The 24,984-nt window shown below is 48.8% G+C and overlaps 1 protein-coding gene across 1 annotated transcript in view; it reads right to left on the bottom strand.

Annotated features, from left to right (window-relative positions):
* Positions 1-12,952: 12,952 nt before the first annotated feature.
* LOC102989178 (antizyme inhibitor 2-like) overlaps positions 12,953-24,984 on the bottom strand; it is a 55,298-nt gene continuing 43,266 nt past the window's right edge. Inside the window, 8 exon segments of the mRNA XM_055082283.1 lie at positions 12,953-13,363; positions 14,225-14,262; positions 14,265-14,324; positions 17,201-17,244; positions 17,246-17,361; positions 17,830-17,901; positions 17,904-17,997; positions 19,620-19,771. Of these exon segments, the coding sequence (XP_054938258.1) occupies positions 12,953-13,363; positions 14,225-14,262; positions 14,265-14,324; positions 17,201-17,244; positions 17,246-17,361; positions 17,830-17,901; positions 17,904-17,997; positions 19,620-19,771 (987 nt within the window).

Consider the following 24,984-nt stretch of genomic DNA (forward strand, 5'->3'; position numbering starts at 1 on the left):
GAGCGGGGGCTGCTCTTCATTGTGGTGCACGGGCTTCTCATTGCAGTGGCTTCTCTTGTTGCGGGGCATGGGCTCTAGGTGCACGGGCTTCCGTAGTTGTGGTGTGTGGGCTCAGTAGTTGTGGCTCACGGGCTCTAGAGCACAGGCTCAGTAGTTGTGGTGCAAGGGCTTAGTTGCTCCACGGCATGCGGGATCTTCCCGGACCAGGGATCGAACCCATGTCTCCTGCACTGACAGGTGGATTCTTAACCACTGCGCCACCAGGGAAGTCCCAGGACTTATTGGATATATTTAACAACAATGACAACAACAACAAAAGGGTATAGCAGAAAGACAAAAGACAGGATTAGCAAACTTGAAGACAGTTCAACAGAAAATATCCAAGCTGAAACAGAGAAAAATATAGCAGGAACAGAGCATAACGAGTTCTAACATTTGTGTAATTAGAATCCCAGAAGGGGAGAAAAGAGATTTGGGACAGAAGCAATATTTGAGGATTACTTCAAATGACTTATAATTTTCCAAAACTGTTGAAACATATCAACCCACAAATTCAAGAAGCTTAGTAAAACCCAAACAGGTTTCACTAAAGAAAACCACACTTAGGGCTTCCCTGGTGGCGCAGTGGTTGAGAATCTGCTTGCTAATGCAGGGGACACGGGTTCGAGCCCTGGTCTGGGAGAATCCCACATGCCACGGAGCACCTAGGCCTGTGAGCCACAACTACTGAGCCTGCGCGTCTGGAGCCTGTGCTCCACAACAAGAGAGGCCCGCACACCACGACGAAGAGTGGCCCCCGCTTGCCACAACTAGAGAAAGCCCTCGCACAGAAACGAAGACCCAACACAGCAAAAATAAATTAATTAATTAATAAACTCCTACCCCCAACATCTTCTTTAAAAAAAAAAAAAAAACCACACTGACATATCATTGTCAACAGCTGAAAACTGAGACAAAGACACATTATCTTTAAAGCAACAGTAATAAGACTGATGCCTACATTTCAACAGAAACTATAAATCCAGAAGAAAATGGAATGACATTTTAAAAGGTCAGAAATGAAAACAAAAAACAAAAAAAACCAACCCTGCTAATCTAGAATTCTATACAGAGGAGGGACAATCTTTTAAGAATTAAGGTGAAACAAATACATTTTTGTACAAAGAAAAGTTGAGAAAATCTATTGCTGGCCAACCTATACCACAAGAAACATTAAAGGAAATTCTTCAGGCTGAAGTAAAATGATCCCAGATGAAAGCACAGACCTTCAGAAAGTAATACAGGGCACTGGCAAGGACAAATGTGTGGGTAAACATTAAAAATTGACAAGTATGGGCTTCCCTGGTGGCGCAGTGGTTGAGAATCTGCCTGCCAATGCAGGGGACACAGGTTTGGGCCCTGGTCTGGGAAGATCCCACATGCTGTGGAGCAACTAGGCCCGTGAGCCACAACTACTGAGCCTGCGCGTCTGGAGCTTGTGCTCTGCAACAAGAGAGGCCGCAACAGTGAAAGGCCCGCGCCGCAATGAAGGGTGGCCCCCGCTTGCCGCAACTAGAGAAAGCCCTCGCACAGAAACGAAGACCCAACACAGCCAAAAATAAATAAATAAATAGCGTTCCCTTAAAAAAAAAATTGACAAGTAAAACTATAATAGAAATGTCTTGTAGGGTTTATAACATATATAGAAGTAAAATATGATAAAGAAATAAAGTATAATAGCACAAAAGGTGGAAGGGAGTGAAAGGAACTGAACTGTTGTAAGGTTCTTACATTGTTAAAAGAGTGGTAAACATATTAATTTAATACTACAGTGAGTCTGTAATACTGTGATATGGACTGAATGTTTGTGTCTCTCCCTCTCCACCCCACCCCCCATTCATACACTGAAACTCTAATCTCCAATGTGATGGTATTTGGAGATGGGGCCTTTAGGAATTAATTAGGTTATGAGGAGAGAGTCCTCATGGGATTAGTGCCCTTATAAGAAGAGGGGCAGGCTTCCCTGGTGGTGCAGTGGTTAAGAATCCACCTGCCAATGCAGGGGACACGGGTTCGAGCCCTGGTCCGGGAAGTTCCCACATGCCACGGAGCAATGAAGCCCGTGCGCCAAAACTACTGAGCCTGCGTTCTAGAGCCCACAAGCCACAACTACTGAAGCCTGCAAGCCTAGAGCCCATGCTTCGCAACAAGAGAAGCCACTGCAATGAGAAGCCTGTGCACTGCAACGAAAGAGTAGCCCCTGCTTGCCACAACTAGAGAAAGCCTGTGTGCAGCAACGAAGACCCAACGTAGCCAAAAATAAATTAATTTAATTAATTAATTAATTTAAAAAAAAAAGAAGAAGAAGAGGGGCAAGAGCACTTGCTTCCTCTCTCTGCCATGCTAGGACACAGCAAGAAGACAGCTGTCTGCAAACCAGGAAGAGGACTCTCACCAGAACCCAATCATGCTGGTGCCCTGATTTTGGACTTCCCAGCCACCCAGACTGTGAGAAATAAATTTCTCTTGTTTAAACCAATCAGTTTATGGTATTTTGTTATAGCAGCTTGAACTAAGACATAGAGTAATAGGTCTAAGATGCATATTTAAATCTCTATAGTAACTACTGAAAGAATTTTATTAAAATGTATAACTAGAACCTAATAAAGAAAAAAAATGAAATAATAAAAACGACTTGATTATCCAAAAGAAGAAAACAGTGGGTGAATAAATGAACAAAGAACAGATGAGACAGAAAAACAAATAGCAAATGGTAGACCTTAATCCAACTCTATCAGTAATTACATTAAATATACATGGTTTAAACAAACTGACTAAAAGACAGATATCATTAAAATGGATTTTTTTAAAGCCCAATTATATTCTTTATAAGAAACACTTTAAAAATATAAAAACAGAGAAACAAAAGGATGAAAAAAGGTATACCATTCAAACTACTTTAAAAAACTCTAGTGTCACTATACTAATACCAGATAAAATAAGCTTAAGACAGAAAGTATTACTAGAAATAAAGACAGATGTTTTATAACAATAAAAGTCCAATTCAACGGGAAGATGTTATAATTCTAAATTTGTATGCACCAAGTAACACAGCTTAAAAATACATAAAGCAAAAGTTGTTAAGACTAAAAGAGAAATAGACAAACATACCACCACAGCTGGAGATTTTAACACACTTTTTTCAGAAACTCAATCAAACAAACAAACAAAATCAGTAAATGTATAGATGATTCGGACAAAGTAGTTAACCAGTTTGACTCAATTGACACATATAGAATATATACGCAGAACATGTTTCACAAAAGAAGATATACAAATGGCCAATAAGCACATGAAAAGGTGTTCGACATCACTGGTTGTTAGGAAACTCCAAACTGAATCCACAATGAAATAACATTTCATACCACTAGAATGGCTAAAATAAGATTCACATACTAAATCATGGTGAGGATTTAGAGCAACTAGAGCTTTCATACATTGCTGATGGGAGTATAAATAAGTACACCACCTGAGAAGACTAACAGCTTCTTAGAAAGTTAAACATTTTTCTGCCTTATGAACTAGCAATTCTACTCCTAGGTATTTACCCCAGATATCGGGGCTGATTTCAGATCTGGGGTGGGAAATGTACAAGATGAGAAAGTGAAAGCATAGTCACGAGCCCCTGATGATGAACACACATCACCTATAAAAGTAGGCTTGTCAGAAAAAGAAAAAGAAATATGAATCTGATTAAGTCTCTGGATCCAGTTACCAATTAACAGGAAATTCAGAGAAGAGAGGAATATGCTACCTTCACCATGGGGATGCAATTAGCAATGACTGTGGGAAACTCTGTAAGATAAATGATCTGGTTTCATTAGCAAACGAATCACAAGAAGGAAAAAAAAAAGATGGAAAGAGAACCAAGGATTAAACAAAATTTAATGACATTAAAATAAGCAAAAAACAGGCAAAGTGAAAGTCAGGCTGCTGGTTGCTCTTGGGGGTGGAGGTGGGAAGGGGTTATTAGGGACGGGGCATGCGGAGAGTTTCTGGGGTGGGGGGCAAGGATTTGCCTTCAGACAGGGGTGGTGGTTACAGGGGAGTTTGCCTAATTATGGTTCACTAATCTGTACCTTTGCTTTATGTGGCTTCTGTATTCATGTTGTATTTCACCATAAAAAGGATTTAAAGAAATCATTCAGAAGATGTGGATGCAGATTTTTAGGCTTCAACTCCCAGAGATTCTGAATCTCGGAATGAAGCTACTTAAACCACCACTTATTAGAAACTGCCAGATGTTTTTATGTAACCACTGTCCCAAGATGCATTTTGAAAAACATTGGTGAAGGAATTGGGGGGCCAGGGATGGATTTCGCAGCCGAATGACAGGCTGAGGTTTTGCCTCAGAAAGATCCTTCTGCAGCGTGGAGGATGGGCTGGGGGAGTCTGGAGTCCGACTCACAAGGTCGGAAGAGATGACAAAGGTCTGGAGATCAGAGCAGTGGCCTTGGGGATGGGATGGGAGGCAGAGTCGAGAGATGTTACAGAGGTAAAACTTCAAAGAGCATTTCCAAATTCCCAACAGATATTCTTTGGGATTTGGGTATGAGATGTCAGAATCCCAGGAAATTCTCAGGAATTCCTGAAATCATACATTATTCTGTATTTTCCCCAGAACTTTATGGGTTTTGGAAAAATAATGATTGACCATAATAAAAAACAGTGAAAATTTTTCTGTAAGAGGGTTATACTAAACATTTCAGAGGTTTCCTGTTTAAAAAATCAGTATTAAAGATGCATGGTGTATTATTATTACGAGCCATTATATGACAGGATGGTATATAGTAATCCCCCAACCCCCATATATCCATGGTTTTGCTTTCCACAGTTTCAGGTACCCACAGTCAACCATGGTCCAAAAATATTAAATGAAAAATTCCAGAAACAATTCATAAGTTTTAAATTGAGCGCCATTCTGAGTAGCGTGATGAAATCTCTAGCTGTCCCACTCATCCCTTTGTCAGTGTAATTCTGCCCATAAGTCATTCAGTATCCATCAGTTATCAGATTGACTATAGTGGTATCTTGGTGCTTGTGTTCAAATAACCCTTATTTTTACTTAATAAGGGCCACAAAGCCCAAGAGTAGTGATGCTGGCAATTCAGATATGCCAAACAGAAGCTGTAAAGTCCTTCCTTTAAGCGAAAGCCCTAAACTTATAGGGAATGAAAAAATGCTGAGGTTGCTAAGATCTACGGTAAGAACAAATTTTCTATCCCTGAAATTGTGAAGAAGAGAAAAGAAATTCATGCTAGTTTGGATGTCACATCTCAAAGTGCAAAAGTTATGGCCACAGTGCAAGATAAGTGCTTAGTTAAGATGGAAAAGGCATGAAATTTGAGCAATAAGATATTTTGAGAAAGAGAGAGACCACATTCACATAACTTTCATTACAGTATAATTGTTATATTTAGTTGGTGTTAATCTACTGTGCCTACTTTATAAATTAAACTTTATCATAGGTACGTATGCATAGGGAAAAACATAGTACATACAGGGCTCAGTACTCTCCGCAATTTCAGGCATCTACTGGGGGTCTAGGAACATATCACCCTTGGATAAGGGGGGACTACTGTATTTCAGTAACAGTAACAATGACCTCTACCTCGTATAGACACTTGATCATTAAAAAAAAATTAGGGACTTCCATGGTGGCGCAGTGGTTAAGAATCCGCCTGCCAATGCAGGGAACACGGTTTCGATCCCTGGTCTAGGAAGATCCCACGTGCCGTGGAGCAACTAAGCCCCTGCGCTACAACTACTGAGCCCGCGTACCACAACTACCGAAGCCTGCGCACTTTAGAGCCTGCATGCTTCAACTACTGAGCTCGCGCGCCTACAGCCCGTGCTCCGCAACAAGAGAAGCCACCGCAATGAGAAGCCTGCGCACCACAACGAAGAGTAGCCCCTGCTCACTGCAACTAGAGAAAGCCCACGCACAGCAACGAAGACCCAATGCAGCCAAAAATAAATAAAATATTTTTAAAAATTAAAAAGGGGAAACATTAACTTAATGTAAATGCCAGATAAAAGTCATTTAAAAAATTGAGTGACATCATAAATGCTTACTACTTAAAAGAGTCTTAAAATGAAAATTTAAAACACAAAGTATTAATTGCCCTTGATCTTTTGTTTTTATGATAAATATTTCTGGTGGGGAGGAACTGATTTCATTTTGCACTGATGCTGGTTGAATTGAGTGTGTTCAAACACATCTTCAAGTTGGGTATTAGGTACATGTTACTTCATATAACTTTCCTCTTTTTAGTAATGAACAATTTTGCTTTACAGAGAACCATAGCCTAGAGCAAACATTCAAACACTGGAAAATACCAGCTAACATAATTGGATAGTATTCGAGTAACATGGTGAAATTACCAAATTAGGGACTTGTTTTGCTTCCAAAACTTATTATTTCTTGGAACACCACTCACAGGATTTGAGTAAAGCTTATTCATATTATATATATAAACTTATAAATATTCATTTTCTTTGCCAAGAATGGCTCACAAATTAGCAGCAAACAGGTCCACAAACACACACTTATAACACGGCAACAGCTACGAGCAAGACTGATTACATCTCCACCAATTCTCCTCTACATGCTCTTGTCCCAGAGCCCAGAAATGTCAACCCTGACCTTTGACTCCACATGCCAGTATTTCCTGCTCTAGCTTTTGACACGTCAGTGGCTTCCTTCAAACCGGAAACTTCTCTATGTTGATTGTTAAGCTTTAATTTTCACAGGAGAATAATACTACTTTTCCTACCACCAGAGGTTGGTATCATACAAACCGAGAGAAGAGAGAGTTTCCAGGAGAGAGTGGTCAGCTGTGTGAGTGAGATGGGTGCTGATCAAAGCTGTGGACTGATTGAGTGAAGGTCAATAGCATGACCCTCCTTCTAGAAAGTTCTGCTCCCACTTCTACTGTGGGCTGGGGTGTTGGTGGGCTCCACCCATTCTGGAACCTGCCCAAATCTTTCACAGCCTCAGAACCTTTGCAGTGCTGTTCCGTCTTCCTGGAGCATCTTTCCCGAACCCTCCCAGTCATCAGGTCTCTCCTCAAATGTCACCTCCCACCACCCTCTCCAGTCACTCTAATTCCTTCACATCACCCATCACAATCTAGCATTATCTGGTTTATTTACCTGATTGGTACCTGTCCTCCCCACCCCCCCTCCCCCCCCCACCCCCATGGAATGTCAGCTCTACAACAGCAATGATCTCTGCTGGATCCCAGCGCCTAGAACAGAGTCTGGCACAGAGGTGTTCAATGAATATTGAATGAATGAGCAACTGAGTGGATGGAGTAGGCGGGTGCAGATGGCTTTTTAAAGTCATCTCTCTGGACTTCTCTCTCCTCATTTGTCAAAGAGGGAAGAGAACTCCTCTGCAGCCCTTTTCAACAAGGCATTTTAAGACACTTTTATTTTTTTTAATTAATTAATTAATTAATTAATTAATTATTTTTGCTATATTGGGTCTTCGTTTCTGTGCGAGGGCTTTCTCTAGTTGAGGCAAGCGGGGGCCACTCTTCATCGCGGTGCGCGGGCCTCTCACTATCGTGGCCTCTCTTGCTGCGGAGCACAGGCTCCAGACGCGCAGACTAATTAGCTGTGGCTCACGGGCCTAGTTGCTCCGCGGCATAGGGGATCTTCCCAGACCTAGGCTCGAACCCGTGTTCCCTGCATTGGCAGGAAGATTCTCAACCACTGTGCTACCAGGGAAGCCCCAACAAGGCATTTTTGGACCCAGACACTGAATCCTTAGCTGAGCAAATGCGACGCAGGTTCTGCTTGGCTGCAATACTGATAGTGGCCAGTGGGTGACAGCAAGTAACTATGGTTGAACCATGACAAAGCCTGGGCCACTGCACGGAACATCTGAAGTTCAACCTCCAAACAGCCAAGCTTGGTTTTTTTCACCATCTGGGTGAAAGCAAGACTTTCTTTCTCTCTCTCTCTCTTTTATTTTTATACAGCAGGCTCTTATTAGTCATCCATTTTATACATATTAGTGTAAATATGTCAATCCCAATCTCCCAATTCATCCCCCGCCCCTTTCCCCCCTTGGTGTCCATGCGTTTGTTCTCTACACCTGGGTCTCTATTTCTGCCTTGCAAACCGGTTCATCTGTACCCTTTTTCTAGATTCCACATATATGTGTTAATATACGATATTTGTTTTTCTCTTTCTGACTTACTTCACTCTGTATGACAGTCTCTAGGTCCATCCATGTCTCTACTAATGACCCAATTTCATTCCTTTTTAAGGCTGAGTAATACTCCATTGTATATATGTACCACATCTTCTTTATCCACTCGTCTGTCAGTGGACAGTTAGGTTGCTTCCATAACCTGGCTATTGTAAATAGTGCTGCTATGAATACTGGGGTGCATGTGTCTTTTTGAATTATGGTTTTCTCTGGGTATATGCCCAGTAGAGGGATTGCTGAGTCATATGGTAATACTAGTTTTAGTTTTTTAAGGAACCTCCATACTGTTCTCCATAGTGGCTGTATCAATTTACATTCCCACCAACAGGGCAAGAGGGTTCCCTTTTCTCCACACCCTCTCCAGCACTTATTGTTTGTAGATTTTCTGATGATGCCCATTCTAACCGGTGTGAGGTGATACCTCATTGTAGTTTTGATTTGCATTTCTCTAACAGTGATGTTGAGCAGCTTTTCATGTGCCTCTGAAAGCAAGACTTTCTTTTTGCGGGCCTCTCCCTTTGCGGAGCCTGTGCTCCGGACGCGCAGGCTCAGCGGCCATGGCTCACGGGCCCAGCCGCTCCGCGGCGTGTGGGATCTGCCCAGACCGGGGCACGAACCCGTGTCCCCTGCATCGGCAGGCGGACTCTCAACCACTGCGCCACCAGGGAAGCCCAAAGCAAGACTTTCTTAAACACAGTGTGCACACCCCTGCTGCCTTAAAGGGAGAAGACTGAACTACGTTTGAAGTCAAATCCCAGCTCTGCCACTTACTGGCTAGGCGACCGCAGGGTTTGCTTCTCTAACGTGGGGGCATTATAAGCTCACTGGGTCATTATGAGTCTCCAGCAGGTAAAGGCTGTGGAAGGACAGCATGTGCTCTCAGGAAAAGGCTCTGAGGACTGCGTGTGGAGCCTGGACCTGCAGAGACCCCCAGGAGCACCTCATTCTCCAAGCTATCTCCCCCTCCCTTGGCTCTCCCCCTCGCCCTCCCCACCCCACCCCCCATTCTGCACCTGCACCCGTAGCACAGGTGCCCACGTGGCTGAAGACAAAACACACCGGATGACAGGCTTCATTCTAAATGGATCCCCACAAACCTCGAGTGGGCACCTGTGCTGGCAATCCCACCCATTTCATTGGTCCATTCACCCTTCCACGCGCGTTGTGACGTTTCCACTCGGCCCTCTCCTAAAAACACCAGGACCCTCTCCTGCCTCCTTGCTGTCCACTATGATTTTGCTTCTTACTCCGCTAAGAAAGAAACAATCAGTAGAGAGCTCTGCGTTCTCCCAGCGACCTGCCTGTCCCCGCGGAGATGCGGCACGAGCTCCCATCTGGGCGCACCAGCCCCCGCCCCCAGGACGCCAACCCCTCCCACCCACCCAAAGATTTTGCTCTGCCGCTGTCGCTTCTCTCTTCTGCATCTTATCTTCCCCTTTGTCGGTCGTCCCTGTGAGCCTACAAACAAGCCATAATATCTCTCATCTTAAAACAAACCCCTCCTTCACTCTAAGGGGCGCCTCTTCCAGCTACCCTCCCATTTCCTGTTCCCCTTACAGCACAACTAACTCCCCGGAAGAGGTGACCACGCCCCACCCTCTCCACCATCCTCTCTGGACTCCACTTCCGCCAACCTTCCTTGGCTTTGAAACCCGCTGGTTAAAATCACCAATGACCTCTGTTTTCCCGAAGCCGTTCTCGGCCCTCCCCTTACCCACCTCTGGGCAGTATTTGACACAGCTGAGGGCTCCCACCTTCTTGGAATGTTTCTCCTCTCACTTCCCGTGCCTTGTGTCCTCTCTCTGTATGCTCACTTCCTGGCTGGGCTGGGCGGCCCCAGGAATGTAAAGTCCATCCAGTGTGGACCACGCCCCATCCACGTTCATATCTGCCGTCCTGACCTCTGCCCTGAAATCCAATGCTTGTATCTGACTCCATTTGGAGGTTGAACAGGCTTCTCAAACCTGACCTTTCCGAAACTGAACTCTCCATTTTAACCCCTCCTAACCTGTTTCTACTCCCCTGCATCTCCCTTTGTATACCGGCAGCTTCAGCCCAAAGCCTTGGAGTTGTCCTTGACTCTTCTCTTTGCCTCTTACCCCACATCAGACCCCTCAAAAATACTCTCGACTTGACCTTTGCAGCCTGTGCTGAACCTGGCGCCTCTCACCACCCGTACTGTGACCACCGTCATTTCCCAGGACTGGCAGGAACCCCTCAAGTTCTCTCTGCATCCTCTTACCGCATTCACCTGCTCAAACCTGTCAGGGCCTCCCCCTCCCCCTTCCCCGCCTCAGAAGAAAGTCAAATCCCTGACTTATCTGAGGCTTGACAAGATCAGCCCCTGACCCTCCCCCTGCCTCACTTCCCAACACCTCCCCTCACTCACTGTGTTTACCCGCACAGAGCTTCTTGCCTTTGGGGAAACACTCTCCATCCCGGGCTTTGGACTTGCTGCTTCCAGTGCCTGGAACTCTCTGACTCAGCTAACCACACGATCCCTTCAGGTCTCTGCTCACCTGCTACATCCTCAGAGAGGCCTCCCAGGCCCCTCTACCTAAAATAGCACTGTCTTCTATCACTCACTGGCCCCTTGCTTGTTTTATTTTTCTTCACAGCACTTATTGCTTCCACTTCATTTTATCATTGATTTATGTGTTTGCTTATGCTCTTTTTCCAACTGGAGGTTTAGCTCCATGAACTTGGATTTTTGTCCATCTTGTTCATCATGTGTCACCTGTGCCAGACACAGTCTAGGCCCTCGCATTTTATTTTATGGATGGATCAATTGATGGATCACTGGTGAATGGATGGGTGGATGGATAGATGGATGGATGGATAGATGGGTGGATGGATGGATGAATATCCACAGTCACACAGTACAGCACCCAGAGGGCAAAACACAAAACACACCAACATCTCTTGCATCTGAATACAACTTTATTTTTTCCCTAAAGTGCACTCATATTTGTACTTCCAGATATCTCTGGGGAGGTAAGGGTAGACGTTTCCACTCCCAATTTTCAGGCTCTTGGAGGAGACAAATGGATGACACGTAATTCAAAGGCTGTATGAACCCTCCGGCTTCCTTGGGTGGCATGTGCAGGTAACCTTCCCTTCTCCTCAGATGTCTGGAGGGGAAATCTCTGTAGCCCAAGGATGCCGGAAGATTCCTCTGTTCTTGGCTGGGCTGGGGAGGCAGCAGCAAGGTTGGTAAGGCTGATTCTGGTGGATGGGGAGGACCCTTTGCAGAAGCTGGAGATCAGAGAACGTCTTGTCTTATCAGGCGAAGCTTAAAAAAGGACACAGGACACGGGAGGTGGGTGACTTTGGCCTCTGGGGCCCTCTCTCCCTTCCCTCGCCGCAGCAAGGTGACTGGTCATCCCTATGTGTCCTGACCCCTATACCTCTGTCATCATCCTTCCCTGTAGGATACATTGTCTTTTTGAGCTCACAACTCCCCAAATGTTGTTTTTAAAGTTTTAGCGTGCCCAGGGGACATGTAGTAGCATCTGCCCTGCTTCGGAGTTGGCTGTATCCACACCTTGTCCATCCAACCTCCCAACCTGGGCGTTTCTTAAGGCCAAGGTCAGGTCTGAGGCACCCACATGGCACATTAGCTGTGTGGCCAGATGCTGTGTGTGTGCTCCCTGAGGATGGCCAGACCGTGGGGGCAGGGGTGGCCTCTGAGCAGGCCAGGGCCAGGATCAGGGCAGCCAGAGGCCGGTGAACATGAACTGACCTTGAATGAGGATTTGCATTATCTGGCTTAATCCTCTCAACAGCCCTGCAAGGGGAATGCTAATCTCACCCTCACTTCACAGATGGGGAAACTGAGGCTCTGACCACACTGCCAGGATGTGGTGGAGCCTGGATTCCCTCCAGACCTGTCTGACTCCAATGCCCCTGATCTCTCCACTAGGGTGGGTGCCTATGGTTCACGTAAACCTTTCTGGAACAACGCAGGGGTCACTAACTGGAGGAAAGGAAGGACCAAAGCGTCGCAAGGTGCTGGTCAATGCAGGTTGCCTCACATTCCAGGGCATGGCCTCCAGGGGGCACTCTTGTAATAGCGCAGGTTCCTCTCCCTGCCCCACCCCAGGGTCTAGGGGGTTAGGAGCAGGGAGGGCAGGATCAGCCTCCCGGAAGAGCTAACCTAGGCTTCAGGCCCACTTAGGGAGAAGACAGTTTTGAACCTTAGGTTGCCGCATCATTTCAGAGGCACCCAAACCTCTGTTTCCTCCGCGCTACTCCTCCCCCCAGATCCCTGCCCCCAAGCATCCCCACGTGGGCACACCGAGGTGTCTGAAGCCCCTCCGTTCTGGCCTTGTCTCAGCCTACAGTGCAGTCTCCAGCAGGCTCCTGTGGAAGGAATGTGCCAGTAAAGGGGTGTTCTAGGGCCCCCTCTGCTACCTAAGGAGGCAAACCCTAGGTTGGGCCCAGAGGGGATCCTGGGGCGGGGCTGTGAGGGAGACTGGAGCTGGAGGGGAAGGGACACCTGAGGAGGGAACCAGAGGGCAGCTGCAGATGGTCAGAGCCGGGCGGGGTGGGGGGACCTCAGCCATGGGGCTGAGGGTCATCTGGGGACACAGGGCTGCCTGATTCTGCCCACAAAGGCATCTACGCATCAGGGCTGTCAGAACTGCCCAGGTGGGCTACCTTGGACTTACCTGTGGAGAGGCTGTAACAGGGTCAACCCCACAGGCAGAGGCCAGTGTCAAAGGTCAGCCAGACATCTTGGGCTTTGCTGGGGCCAGTTGGGGGAGTAGGGTATTTCCGGGGCCTGGGACCCCAGAGCTCAGCCACCAGCTCCCTTTCTTTGCCAAGTTCAGATCCTGGTGAGAGCCCCTCACTGCCCAGCCCCTTTCCACCTCCCCCAAGACACCTGAGCTCGGGTGCCACGGCGCATCAGATGGAGGGGAGAGGGAAGCCACTGAAGGCGGAGCTCATAGCGGACGTGTAGGCGCCCACGGAGGGGAAGACCAGCCAGTCGCCCACGTCCAGCTCGGGCAGCTGCACCTCCTTCAAGAAGAGCTTGTCAAAGGCATTGCACATTGGGCTGTAGAGGGTGCAAGAGAAGAGGGGCAGCTTGGGGCGGAGGTCCTGCAGGGACGTGGTGGCGGGGGGGGGGGATCAGAGAAGGAAGACGCCCCCCCGCTTCACTCCCCAGCCTGCAGGGCATGTCCCCAGGGCACTAGAGGGAAGGTACCAGCAAGGACTCTGTCATTCACCCAGTCTGACCAATTCCTGAGTGGTCCCTATGTGCCAGGCACTGTTCTTGACCCTGCCCTCATGGAGCTTATGCTCTAGAGACATACTCCTGCCCTGCCAATTCACAAGTGCAGACACAGATGGGACCTCAAGTTTTCCCATTTATAAAGTGGGAAGAATTTATTTAATAATCACTCAAAATACCGGGCCTCAAACCTGGCTGCACTGCAAATGCCTGAGGATCGTGTCGGGGTCCCAACCCATGAGAAGTTCCGATAGCAATGGTCTGTGGCATGGTCTGGGCGTAGGGGTGTTCTAAAGTTTCCCAGATGATTCTAATGTGAAGCAAAATTTGAGACTCTCTACTTCCTAAGTCTCCAGCATCTCCAAGATTCAAGGACTCTGGAACCACAAACATAGCGACACAGAGACATGCACAGGGAAACACAAACAGCCAAACAGCTGCACACACACCCCTCCACAGACCCACGGACCTGGACACCCACCTTCCTGCACAGGTGTAAATCGACAGGCCCACACAGAGAAATGCACACACGCAGAAGTGCACCTGCCAATACACATAGACACACGTACACATCCTGGTACATGCACGAGGTGTGACAATCTGTCAAGCCACCGATAATCTGAGATCTTTCGCCTCTCCCCTGGCATCAGGGAGCCCTGCCCAAAGAGGGCTGGACTAGGGGGTCTCAGAGTCTGGGAGGTGCCAGAGCCACAAAAAGTTCTCCTTACCTTCACCACAATGGACATCCTGGGTTCAGGCTCCCTGGGAAAATGCAGAATGTGCCGTAGTGGCCGTTGTTGGGATAGAACAGCAGCTTCCAGCAGCCTCCTGAGAGCGGGCAGATGGCAGGACCGAGCTGTGCTCAGCCAGGTCTCACCACTGACCCTCAACCCCGAGCCCAGCACCCTGGGGGGAGGCCTGACCCTCTGACCAGCGCTGGATAACCCCGTTCCCTGCTCCAGGAGTCTCCTCTGAACCCGTGCACGGTTGGGGCCTGTCCTCTGCTCCCCGCATAGGAGTGTTGCCCCTCCTCCTCCTCTCCTCATGAGAATAATCTAACTAACATACCATGAGATGTAGCCCAGGCATTGTTCTAAGCTCTCTACATGTATTAAGCTATTTAACTTGTAACTACACTCTGAGTAGGTACAATGAGCCCTGGTTTACAGTTGAGAAAACTGAGTCTCGTCAGCAGGCACACAGGAGATTGTGGCAGGTCTGGGATTTGTCCCACGGTCGCAGGTCTCAGGTACTCTGCCCTCACCTTAGACCAGGTTCCCTGAGCCCCTGCTGCATGAGTCAAAACTGGGGGCAAACGGCGTCGTCATGACATAATTCCATCAAGGTTGCTCCTCAGGGATGTGCTAATTTGTCAATTTCCTTCCTCAAAGGGGTGCCTGTATAAACCACATTTTCTTGATGCTCTGGCATCTGGGGCCTTGCTGACCATGGAGAGACTGCTCCTCCCCGGGCTGGTTAATTCCTAGAGATAGCAAACGACTGCCTTACAAGAGTGCCTTTCCTGTGCAAGCCAACCAATCCAGCGTCCATACCGCAAACCGCCTGCTGGACGGAGCTCCCAGAACTTGAGGCACTACCTCTGGCCTAGTGGCCCCAGGGCAGTCCTTACCCCCACAACCCGCTGAAATTGCTCAAACTAGCCAGTCCCACACCTGCCGATCCAGCTCACCCTGCCTCACCCACTCCTATACTTGAAAACCACAGTAGAGGCTCTGGCCTGGCTTTCCCCTTTGTCCTTCTGCCTGCTGAACCACTCCGGTCCTTCCCCTTGTGGCCCTGTGTGGCCTGCCATGCCTCTGGTTTCTCCAGAGGAAACTTGTGAGTAATAACCTCTCCTTCATGACAGTTATTTCCATGTCTTACATAACCTGATTAGAACAAAAACAGTGCCCAACTCTGACAAGCACAGGGTACAGCACAATTGTCACCTCCCTCCATCTAAACATTCTGCCTCTATTGATGTTACCAAAGTAAGCGTGTGGCAGCTTTCTCTCCAGCTCCATCATACTCCTGATGCATATTGAGCTGGTGGTCACCTATGACCCCCAGATCCTTTGGACAGGACCTACTACCAAGCCGGTTTCTTCACAACCACTCTTCATCTGTTCTTAGAACATTGCTTTCTTGAATCTAAACTCAGGATTTTGCACTGATTTCTTTTAACATTTGGAGCATTTCATAACATTTGGGCATTTATATGCCCAGATCTTTCCGAATATTAGTTTTTCTGCCCCCTCCCCGGTGTACTTCCCACCATCCCCTCCCTGCTTTCTTAGCTGCCCTCACTGATCCCATCTCCTGTAGCCACAGCCCCAGTTGTTCCTAAACTAGTTGGTCACGAGAGGTAGTCAAGACATCCCTAAGGTCAAGAGCCCAACTCTGCTTGGCATGTAGTACAAATCCAAGTGCACCAGTGTTTGAATCAGACAGACCCAGGTCCAGCTGCACCACTAGCTAGCTGTGCTGCCTCAGACAAGTTACTTCCTCTCTCTGAGCCTCATTCTCTCTACCTGTAAAATGGGAATGCCCCCAAATTATTTCACAGGGTTGTGGAGCAGAAATGAGAGAAAATATGTATTTCACACATAACAGATACTTAATAATTTGCATCTCTTGTTATTGTGGAAATAAAAATAACAGGCGCCTAGGGACTTCCCTGGTGGATCAGTGGTTAAGACTCCGTGCTTCCACTGCAGGGGGCACAGGTTCAATCCCTGATCTGGTAACTAAGATCCCGCATGCCATGTGGGTCGGCCAAAACACACACACATACACACACACACACACACACACACACACACACACACATTACCCCTTACCATAATAAAGATATAAATTAAAAAAATAATAATAAGCCCTTAATACTTAGACTTTTGTTAAATGATGGCTTGAAATCATATGCTTCCTATCACAATCATCTTTAATGAGACATTTTGTGAAGAAATGGCAATCAGCTGACACCAGTGCCTTAGGGATTACAAAGCTGTGAGCCAATCATTTGTCAAAAAGGATAAGGGAGGAGATTAAAGCAGGTTATAAATATTTACATGTCAGTTATCATAAAGCCACAGAGAATAAAAGCACTAAGCCAGCGGGAGACATCTATTCTCCATCTCATCATGAAATGGAGTTTCTGGTTAGCTCACTGTGAGAAAAGCAAACCCACCGCACTCCTGCTGCAAAAATAACAATCAAAAAACTCTCCTGTGGTGGTTAACCTCAATTGTCAAAGGTTTGCCATTACCCTATAGATGTCACCCTTAACCTTCAGGCCATGACAACAACGATAGTGCCTTCTTATATTTGTTGTAAGAATTTGTATTTACTCACTATATTTTTGGTATAAGAATTTGCACCTGTTAGAAAACGTCTGCTGGATGAATTTAAGGTGCACACCAGCACGATGGTGTCTGTGAACCTCATGGGCTGTATTTTGTAACTTTACCCCCATAAACACGATATAAATCCATTGGCTACTTAGGAATAATGAAGACCCTTTGTCTTGGTTCTCACCTCCCAGTCTATTTCAGAACAACAAAATAGGGATACTAACAGGTTCATTCCTAGACCCAATTTGAAGCTTGTTTCCTGCTAATTAGCCGCCCAGGGTTGGAGCCCAGACTCCCTGCCCATCCTCTCCCCTGAGGGCCGGGGAACGCCTGGATGGTGCCCTGCCCACCCACCGGGCTCCAGCACAGCCTTCCTGGCAATGATGTTGACAGCGATCAGATGCTGCGTCGAAGCGGCCGGGCTCTGCGATGACCTCGACGCCTCTCCCCTAGGGAAAGTCCTGGGCCAGGGCAGTGTTGATCACTCCCACCATCAGCAGGGGTAGACCCAGAGCCTAATGTGGCCAGTCCCTCTGTGGGAGCTTTACCTGCATCGACAGCTGTGTGGGAGCTGTGTGCCATTTTACTAGGGAGGAAACAGGTAGAAACTGTGGCCCAGAGTGGGGAAGTAACTTGTCCAAGGGCACATAGCACATAGCACCCTGAGATGTCTGAATTTGGAACCATTTAAATTAATACACAGTCAGTGAAGATGCAATGTTCCCTGGGTCTCAGGGATAGCAAACTTCTACCTGACTGTAGCTTAACCGGGGACGGCAACTAACATGTCTAAAGAAAGACACGGAGCCAGATATGCACGTGCTCATATATGCACACAGGCTGTGTAAGTATAGTCAGACAAATCCCAGCTACATACGCGCATACGACTCACAGTTCCACGAGCTCCCCAGACACAAACACACACACTCTGTCCCCTAAACCCACGCTGGGACACCTGGCTCCCTCTCATCCTCCCCTCTCACCTCCTCAAACTTAGAGTCAGAGCCCTCCTCTCCAGGGAAGCCCCCTCCGATGTCCAGGAGACTCATGTCATGCCTGACCCCGCGCAGCCCGTCTCGAACACGCGCCGGCAGTTGGTGATGGCCTGCGTGAAGCTATGGGGTTCCTGGCATCTTGAGCCCTCGTGGAAGCTGAACACATGTCGAGTGACATGTAGAGAAGCACATGTGAAAAAGCAAGGGTCAGTAAGAAGAGAGACAGGGTCAGAAACACCGACCCATGGTCATACTTGAGTTGGAGCACTCACGGCTGGGTGGTGGTCACCTCTCTTAGCAGGCCCCTCCCAGTGCCTCATTGCAGGGGCTCCCTTTCTCTTCCACCTTGGAAGGAGTGTGCTCAGAACCCCTAATCCCCATGCTGGAGGGCAGGGCGGGCTGAGGAACCAATCAGCGCTGGGTCTGGTGAGGCCAGTGCAAAAGTCCAGGGGGTGCCACGACACTAAGGAATCAAGATAAAGAACATTTAACGCGATCGTTGTAAAGAGCAACATTGATTCAGAAACATCGCTAATGAATAAAACATTAAGAATGTAAATAGGGACTTCCCTGGTGGTCCAGTGGGTAAGACTTGGTGCTCCCAAAGCAGGGGGCCCGGGTTTGATCCCTGGTCGGGGAACTAGATCCTGCATGCATGCTGCAACTAAGAAGCCTGCATACTGCAGCTAAAGATCTGCATGCTGCAACAAAGATCCTGCATGCCACAACAAAGATCCGGTGCAGAAAAAATACATACATACATACATACATATTAAATAAATAAATAATGTAAATAAAGACAAGATTGGTGATAGTAATTGAACCCTGAAGCAAGAGGAAAAATCAGAAATGCCAATCCTGTCTTTAGTTAAAATTTTGATATTTTCCTCATTATGAATTTTTTTTGCATTATTTTTTATTTTTTCAAATATCGTATTAAAATGTTATTTATCTAGAGTACTAAGTGGCTTTTTTTCTCACACACACACTGTATTTTATTTTTACAAGAGATAAACTGACACCAAGCATTGTAAATGGATGACCACAACAAAAGCAACAATGATTGCAATTACCAAACACGAAAACACACTCATACTATGTCATAATATTGACATTCAGTCCAGTAATCCTCCACTGTAACAGCTCCTTTACATTGCAGTGAAAATTGATTTGTATATTTTTTGCCTCTGAGTCCTTGTGGGATTTTTTTTTTTTATTCAAACAGAAAGTCACAAAAATTATAATCATCCTCATCAGTTCACTTAGTCCCATGTTTTTTTGTTTTTTTGGTTTTTTTGCACTGCTGTGGTCTCTCCCGTTGCGGAGCACAGGCTCCGGACGCACAGGCTCAGCGGCCATGGCTCACGGGCCCAGCCGCTCCGCGGCATGTGGGATCCTCCCGGACCGGGGCACGAACCCGTGTCGCCTGCATCAGCAGGCGGACTCTCAACCACTGCGCCACCAGGGAAGCCCCCCATGTTGTTTTTTTTTCATCTTGATCTTTTGTTAGCACTTTTATGAATTCATCAGTTTTCCATTAGAGTTCTGAAAATGCTTGTTCATTAACATCCCCTTAAATTTTGCACCCAGGGCCTGTGCCTCCTTTGCTCCACCCTAATCCCAGATAAGATCCAGGTTCTTCTCTGAGAACAGGTGGAGCATCACGAGGTCCAGAGGGGCCTCAGCTGACCGGAGGGTGTCCAATAAGCCAAAGGCTGGAGATCGACAGTGGAAACCAGGACTCCTGCCTCCCAGGTAGGGAAAGCCAGTGCGCTCACCTGGTTCCAACCACCACCAACCTCAGGTCTCTGGCAGACTTCAGGATATATTCACACACCTTCAGGCTGGCCCCAAACTTGGCGCTCAGGGGCAAGATGCTTTCACTGTCCTGGATCCACAGCCGGAGGACCAGCCTGGGACAGGGATGCAAAGGATGCCAGGGGTTCTTAGGCACATGAGACTTGAGGCCCCCGACCCAACCTCCCTCCAGCTTCCCACCCACCCCTGCCTAGTTCCTCTGGACTGTCCAGCCATGGAGTCCCAAGGAGCGAACACACTCACTACTTACAGACTTCTGCCCAGGCAAGAAAAAGCAGGAAAAGGATAAAATTATAAATATACCTTCCATAGGTCTCCACGTTACAGGATCAGAGATGTTAAATAATAATGGCAGCTGGCCAGCATGCCCAGGTCAACCACCATGAAGGGGTCTCGGCGGTCCTGCCGGCACAGGGAAAGAGGAAGAGAAGGCTGGGTAGTGGGTTATCTCATCTAATCCTCAAAACAACTCTATGCAGTAAGTACTATTGCTGTTGCCATTTCAGAGATGGAGAAACAAAGGCTCAGAAAGAGGAAGTCACTGGCTCAAGGTCACAGAGCAAGTACATGGCAAAGATAGGATTTGACGCCAGGCCTTCTAACTCTTAAAATAGGGCGACAAGAGGGCAACAATCTTTGTAGATCAAAGCAGGGGAAAGACAGCTCCAACCCTCAATCAGACAGCTTGGCACTGGGTAAAACTCCGAGTGGTGGGGTGGGGAGGGAGCTAGAAGAGGACAGAAATATTCCATTACCCCCAGCAGAACAGAGCCTTGGAATAAGACCTAGGAGACTGACATAAGACTGTAAAACAGAAAGTCTTATTTCTTGCCCACCAAGTAGAGACTGAGACACCCTCTTTCCTCCCCACTCATCCCCTTCCCTTCCCCCCTCTTTCCTCCCCTCCCCCTCCCTCCCTACCAAATCGGAGAGCTCCCTGATCTTCTTCAGGACCACCTGCCAGGCAGTTTCCCCAGCCTCCAGATTGATGAGATCCTTTGGCCACATGCTTCCAGGGCTTTCTTCACTCTCCTTTGGGTTCCTGATGGGGGCGCTCATCCCCGACACTCCAACCAAGCCCTCAGCCAGGCGCAGTTCCGACATCCTGGAAAGGGCTTGCACTGAGGATGGGGCCTCTTCCCTCCTCCCAGCTCCCTGAGGGCCCCGGAGCCAGAGTTCCTAGGCCATAATTTCTCAGCCCTCCCCTTCAGCCACAAGAGCTCCACAGAGCCCTCGTGAATTTTCCCACCTGTAAAATGGGCCACTGGCCCGGTCCAGCCTGCTTCAGAGACCTGGTGGGGGACCAAGCCAGATACACAGGCTGTGCACACAGAATAGAGGGCTGGCATCCTCTTCCAGGCTCCTCCACACACGTGTTCCCATTCACAGATGAGAAAACTGAGGCCAGAAAAGATAAGTGCAGAATCCAGGATCTTCAGATTTTAGGGCTCAGAGCCAGGGCCCAGGAGATGATCTAGGTCCAAGGTCCCCATTCTACGCACAGGGATGAGAGGCCCAGAGAGACGAAGGGACTTGATCGAGGTCACCAAGTGGTCAGTGGCAGAGCTGGGCCTGGCACCTGGGCTCCCTGGAGCAGCCACTGGACCTGCTGCTGGCCACACTTCCCTGAGACCGAAGTGAGGGTGGCCTGCAGCCAGAGGCCTTCTGCTTCCGCAGCTGGGGCTGCACCCATGCCCCCCACGCCACATGCAGACTCACCTGGTGCCTATTGTGACCTGCTTCCCCAGCCACAACCCAGGGGGCCAGGATCTGTGGCGACTGGGCCTCGGGTCAATCCCACGGGAAGAGCAGAACTCAGCCCAGATCTCAGCGGCCAGGGCAAATACCACCCCAGGCTGCCCCTCCAAACCTCCGCCAGCCCTGCCTGCTCAGCCCAGACCTCCCAGGCCCCGAGAACTAACCCTCCTTTGTCACCCACACGACAGGATCACGGGTGAAGTCAGACTCCAATTATAAGTGAACATCAGAGACAATCAGAGTAGAGGGACCCTGGGAACCGGCGTCCACCCTTCCCACTTCACAGATGGAAACACCGAGGGGCCCAGAGGTCTCCGGAAGACTCAGCAAACCTGGACGGGGTAGAATCAGGACCTCAGACTCTAATCACGGGCCGGTTCCACTGCCTCAGAGCAACAGCTGGTCTCTCCTGGTGCTGCGCCTCTGCCCTCCAAGGCAGATTTAAATACCTCGCTGGAAGTTTTTCCAAACCGAAAAGTGAGCCTATCTGCATCACTCAGTGTCCAGTCACGTCCCTCCTCCCTGGGCCCGCCCTCCCTCTCCATGTGGGCTGCTGAGGTCTCTGTGACCTCTTGTCCCTCCCAGGCTGAAGCCATCACCTTGGGGTCACCCGCCCTCTAGGATGTCAGCCGGCACTTCCTGCAGGCTCACAACCCGCCTCTGTGCTGGGACCAGAGCCTCCTTGCTGTCCCAGGAAGGCAATTCAGCAAGGAGTTGGCTCCTGCCCTGACTCTTCTCTTCTGCCAGCCCTGCCTGGGTTTCTGCTCACTTGCGGCCTCCAACCCTTCTCCCTCCCACCAGGGGTCAATGCCCCCTGCCTCCCAGACCCCTTAGGCTCTGGGAGCTTAAACATCTAGGAAGGGGCAACAGGTAGAGCCTGGATTGGAGGGAGAAACTTGCTGCAGGACCAGGACAAATCCCTTAACTTCTAGAGCCTCATTAATCCCATCTGTGATTCCAAACAAGAATAGTATAGTCCAGGCTTTTACAGAGACCCCCACCTACACTCACCCCAGACTGCTTCAGCTGGAACTGACTTCTAGCTCTGCTTCTTAGATGCTGTAAGTTCTTGGGCAGATGACCTCACCTCTGGGGGCCTCAAGATGGGGATAAACCAGCAGGTGGTCGTGAGGATTAAATGAGATGAAAAGAGTTCAGCCAAGTGCCAGCATATACCAGTAATCATGATAATAGCAACAAGAATGGCCAATATTACTAAGCCCTAAATAAGTGTCAGGCATTACTCTGGGTACTTTATGTGGGTCAGTCATGGAGTCTTCATAGCAGCTTCTGAGGCAAATTCCACCCAGAGCCCGCTACACATTTGTGGGACCCTGGACAAAGCGAATCTGTGTCGGATGGGTGACCCCCGTGGGGTTGCAACCTCAGCACCAGGACGAGCTCAGTACCTGGATTAATGGTGGACAAGACGCTCCTGGTGAGTTGCCTACCCAACGTGCGGGGTGTTGCCAGCCTGGGGTGAGGACAGCTGCCACCTTGCCCTGCACTGAGACCTGTGAGGCCATGTGCCTCACCCCAACTTCTTGGCTCTAGGCAAATCCATACGGATAGAGCTGGCCCCGACCAGATCCCCGCGAAGCAGTGGAGCCCAACCGGAAACTGTTCCCCGCCAAGCCATGGTAACTCTCCAACCCCTGGTCTGCCCACAGTGACAGGTACATGGGTGAAGCTCAGACTCCTGCTAACGTGTGACCATCAGAGCCCCGTCAGAACCAGAAGGGACCTAGGCTCCTTCTCAACCTCTTCTCCCATCCTGCGCATGGGAAAGCTTAGAGGCCAGAGGAGAAAAGGGCCAAGACTCCCCTGGAGAGCTGCTGGTGGATTTGGTCTTCAGGCCACCTCCGCACGCTGCAGATCCTGGGTGGGTTCTGGTTCCGGGTCCACTGCCCTGGAGGATGTATTGGCCTCTGCTTATGTGCAGATTCTTGCCTTTCTCTGTGGGTTTAAATATTTCTTTGAAAATCTCTCTAAATGGGAAAGTCAGTCACACCCCATCAGGCCATGGGGCTGGGCCACATCCCCCTCCTCCCATGCCCTTCCCACCCACCACCTGGGCCCCTTGTCTCCTTGTCTCTCTACCTTCCCATGCAGGATGCCAGGGTTCACTCTGTGGACTGCTTGTCTCTCCCAACTGCCTCTGCCAACCCAGGCAGCCCCTCCTCCTTCAGGCTGGACCCACCTGTGTGGTCCCTGGGCCTCTCTTGACTGCTGCTCAGCCCAGACCTGGGTGGCGGAGGTACTGAGGATCTCAGGGATACAGAACCTGGGCCCTCAGTCCTACTCCTGGAGCAGCTTGAGGAGGAAGGCCCTGTGTCCCTTGAACTCAAGAAGACAGTTGGGGACACAATTTAGCTTGGAGGGAGATCAGTTAGGGTCTAAGCAGGAAAATAAAGCCACTTCAGCTATTCACAACAGAGACAATTTAATGCAGAGGATTGTTTCCACAGGTGATGGAGCAGCTGAGGGCCAAACAGGGAACAGTGGAGCAACCTGGATCCTGGCAGGAAGTTATTCCCATGCCTGGACTGGAGGGGCAAAGGGAAAAGTGATGTTCCCCAAACCGGAGTCAGAGGTCACTTCGTGGAAGTTGGAACCACGGAGACACAGCCACTGCCTAGGAAGCTACCTGGGACAGAGAGGCGGAGGAGACACAGCCTGGTTTCTCCTGTGGCCTCCCAGCCTCCTGCCAGTGCCCCGCAGTGGCTGACCCCTGCCGGAAGCCAGCCCCCCTGGGAGATGGGACAGAGTCAGGGAGGGACAGAGAATGGAAGGGGGGGTGGGGCAAGCAGACCCAGGATGATCACAGGTGGTTGGAGTCTTCTTACAGGTAGAGATATTTACCTGAGCCCTCGAGGGTGAGAAGGTGCCAGCCAGGCCAATACTGGGCAGAGCATTCCAGGTGTTGGTAACTGCTGGTGCAAAGGCTCAGAGGTGGGAACAAGCTTGGGCCCCAGGAGTAGAAAGGAATGTAGCGGTGGAAGAAAGGAGGTGGGAATTCGCTGGGCTTCAAAGTCGATGTATAATACAAGTCAAGTATTAACCTGATATTACAGATGTGAAAATGGGGAGGGGGGTGCAAAATGTGGCATCCAGCATACAAAGAACGCTTCTAATAAGATGATCTCAAATCCAGGCCTGATCTCAAGCGAGCTAGACACTTGCAGATGGAGAGGCTTTCAGCTCTGTACCAGCTCCCCCTTTCCTCCTAAATGCACAACCCCGAGGGATGCTCCTTGTCCATTTCCCAGCCTCACCAGCTATATACACCACCCTGGTGATGTCTGCGCTCTCTCTCCAGAGCTGCAGTGCTTGCTTTCTTGGCTTGTGTGTTCCCTTTGCTGGCAACACTCTTCCATCACATGTTCAAATCATGCTTTCTTTTGCTTACAGGAATCGTTTGTTCAGGGTTAAATTCAAGAGTGGGTCAGCTCAGTTGCTGAGGCACCAAAACACCCAGGAAATGAAGGGAGAGAAGATAAGCCAGAGAAGAAAACTGAGTGTCACCAAAACTCAGTAAGAGATTGGAAGTCAAACTTTGGTAGGTCA

This window comes from Physeter macrocephalus, chromosome 3 (genome assembly GCF_002837175.3).
Source record: "Physeter macrocephalus isolate SW-GA chromosome 3, ASM283717v5, whole genome shotgun sequence".
NCBI lineage: Eukaryota > Metazoa > Chordata > Mammalia > Artiodactyla > Physeteridae > Physeter > Physeter macrocephalus.